Raw genomic sequence first — 3,085 nt, 5'->3', positions numbered from 1 at the left:
TGTAAAGAAGCGTTCATTTCATCCTAATCCATGTTTGTAATCTGTGACAGAGCTTCTCCTCCAAATCCACCCTGGATAGCAACTGCGATTGGCTACATAATCAGCGGAGGTGCCAGTATCACAGATGCCGTCTCAACTAATTGCATGAAGGCACCGCAGTGCTTAAGGCGCAGGTGCTCATTCTCTTTGTGAAGTCACTTTGGCTTGGTTTACTTCCTTGTGTATCCTGGAACTTCTAAACAAAATTAGTTTTTTCACATGGATTTCATTACAGTTGTTAACTGCAATGGAAGAAAACATGAACACAAAGGATGGATAAGTGTTAGAAAAGACCAAAAATAAGCACTTATCTAGCAAACTACTACTTTTTTTATTAGCAAAGCACAGTGAGAGCCAGCTGCTCTCTGGAATGTTGTTAAGATGCAGTTACAGCAGCCAAATGTGATTAAATAACCAAAACAAGCACTTCAATGCCTTTTCACTCATACTACAGCAGACATTATCCAGTGTTAACCGCCTCAGCAAATGATATTTATTAAACTGACATGCTCAAAAAATGATTATTGCACCGTGTCTTTGGTTAAAATAATAATTTCTGCAAGATGTTAGTGTCAATTACAATTCTGCATTATTACCATTACATGAAAAACCGCTCTGACATGGAAAGGACCAGCATGAAAAGCACAAAAGTGGGCACTGCAGAAAAGAAGACAAATAGAAGAAAGCTGGAATTCTACAGCATAAGCCAAAACCATTTATTTGAAACAGAGCATTCTGAAGAAACCTTGCCACAGATCTTCCCCCACTGCCCTCCATCAGTGAAATCCCTGAGGACAAACTAGTGTACACATCTGGCTCTTGGCCATGTGCCCATGCCCGCACTTTCAACAAGCAGTCTGGGGTTTGGTTGCTGCCCGCACTCTTTGTGTACCCTCTTCCTGCTTTGAGCGCCAGGCCCCTGAGTCATGTTGGTGACGTCCGCTAACTCTCGCCTCTGGGACAGGGCGGTCACCATGTGTTCCAGTTTGGAGCGGATGGTGGAGTAGTGGTACTGGCGCTCCTGGGCCAGCCTGTGGAAGCAGTCCCTTAAGGTGCCGTCTGGAGCTACCTGGGTGGGCGAGGTCTGCCTGGGAGACGGGTTTGGCACTGTGCTTGTTGGTGCGATGAGGTCAGTGCGTTGTGTGAGCTGGAGGTCAGTCTGGGTGTCACTGTCCATTTCTGACCGGCTGGTCTGAGTGGAGGCGTGGCAGAAGAAGGTGCCGGGGGTCACTGGCTCTTTCTCTGCTAGCTGATCTGCAGGGAAACGCTGAGTGGTGCTCCCAGCCAGGATCTCCTCCTGCATGTGCTGCTGCTCCGTCCAGTCCACACCTATGGTGGAGGAGTCGGACACTGGGTCGGTTTTACGACAATCTGGAGATGAGGATTCACACGAGGGCTGGACAGCTGAAGTTTGGGGCTTGCGGCTGGGTGTGCTGGTCAGGCACGCTGGCACCACAGGTCTCTCTCTGGCCAGGTGAGGGGAGGCGGTAACTGAGTGTTTGATTAGGAGATGCTCATATATGCCACTGTTTCGGACACTCGGAGGTCCTCGAGTGTTTACAGGCAGAGACTGGGCGTAGAGGATGCGGAACTCCTCGTCAAATTTCTCTGTTATCTGACCGGAAAGCTCAATTAGGTTGCTGCTGTTTAGTTTGCCATCAGTCCAGTTGAACCTGTACAGGAACGGGATTTAACAACATGCGTGACTCAAAGTAAGCAGCTGCAATTATCCAAAGCCAGCATGAACAATGTATTACTATTATATAGCTACATAATAGCCAGCTAAGACATTTGAGTTTAGGTAAAATGGTTAGCAGGCTGTTACCTGTAGGAACCTGTAGCCACTCTGTTTCCATCAATCAGCATGAACCTTTCATGAACTTCCCCAGTAATCCTTGCTCCTGATCTCATGTAATACGTTGTACCAGTTATGGTTCGTACTCTCATTTGCTGTGCACATTAAAAAAAGAGAGAAAGAACAGGAGTTAGAGATAAGTGCAGCCCCGCCCGGTCATATGAAGTCTGACAGGACATATTTTAATTTGATGCCATCTGATGTTCGTAATGTGCACACAGAGCCACACCCAGCTTTACTGAACCAAGCACATACCCTGAGGTCATCCAGGTGAACGCCAACATTTCTGCACATACTGAGGAAAGCAGGAGCACACGATTGGTCGAGCAGGATGTAGACAGGGACTTTGCGGTGGGTGCATGCCTCCTGAAGGTCCTTAAAGATATCCAGGTCTGTCAGGGAGTCTGTAACTATGGCAATCACCTGCGGTGGAAAATTACAGAGGTAATATAATACAATTCCTTTTAGGGCTGCAGCCGTGCTCTCCCAGATGTAGCACATGATTGTGTTTTTTATTATTGTCAAATGCAGGGCCTTATTCAGACAGAGCTGTGAATCTCTGTCAGACACGCGCCCAGTAATGTGCGCGCTGATGAGCTTTCTATTGACTGTGGTCTGTTACCATGGCAATCGGCCGTAGCGCTTGGTCAGCAAACAACTTACTTTTATACAGGAGACAAGTAGGTGCACTGTAGGGATTGCCTCCATTTCGGTGAGCTTCGTTTTGCACCGAGATGTCTCTTTTTCACAAGGAGGAATGGAATTTCACATGCTGTGGTAAAGGTTGTGTGTGGAGGATTAGACACGGATGTTTACATATCTCAGATTTATTGCTTCAAACTGGTGTTATCCACATGCAGCTCTGTCAGTAGTTCCCCACCTTATTTGGGCGATAGTGTGTGGGAGCTTGTTTTCTAGGAAAAGATGCAATTTAAAATTTCACTAATATAGATGCATGGTGTATTATTATAGCCAGTGGCGGCGTTATACAATAAAGACCATGTGCAGCAAGCGGTTCAACATTACAAAAGGACAGAGGATCTAATGGTTAAACTCGGATGAAAATATTTTTCTAAAGGTTTCAGCTGGTTGACAGCACACTATGTATACATTACCACCTTTTAGCTATAAACCAGAGAGGAAATCCAGTATTTAAAGCACTCTAATGAAAGAGGGAACGCAAACTTTCAT

The 3,085-nt window shown here is 46.0% G+C and overlaps 1 protein-coding gene across 1 annotated transcript; it reads right to left on the bottom strand.

Annotated features, from left to right (window-relative positions):
- Positions 1 to 346: 346 nt before the first annotated feature.
- LOC119885628 (protein FAM83D-like) lies at positions 347 to 2,317 on the bottom strand (the record flags this gene model as incomplete). The annotated part of the gene is given in 3 exon segments (XM_038695751.1): positions 347 to 1,712; positions 1,865 to 1,989; positions 2,150 to 2,317. Coding segments are annotated over 3 exon segments (1,167 nt in total), but the record flags the coding sequence as incomplete, so codon positions are not given.
- Between the last annotated feature and the right edge of the window lie 768 nt (positions 2,318 to 3,085).

The sequence above is a fragment of the Micropterus salmoides genome, unplaced genomic scaffold (genome assembly GCF_014851395.1).
Source record: "Micropterus salmoides isolate LMB-PRFRI ecotype aquatic unplaced genomic scaffold, ASM1485139v1 Ms_hic_scaffold_4, whole genome shotgun sequence".
NCBI lineage: Eukaryota > Metazoa > Chordata > Actinopteri > Centrarchiformes > Centrarchidae > Micropterus > Micropterus salmoides.
Note: the sequence above shows the minus strand (reverse complement) of the source record. Positions and strands in the feature narration are given on the sequence as shown.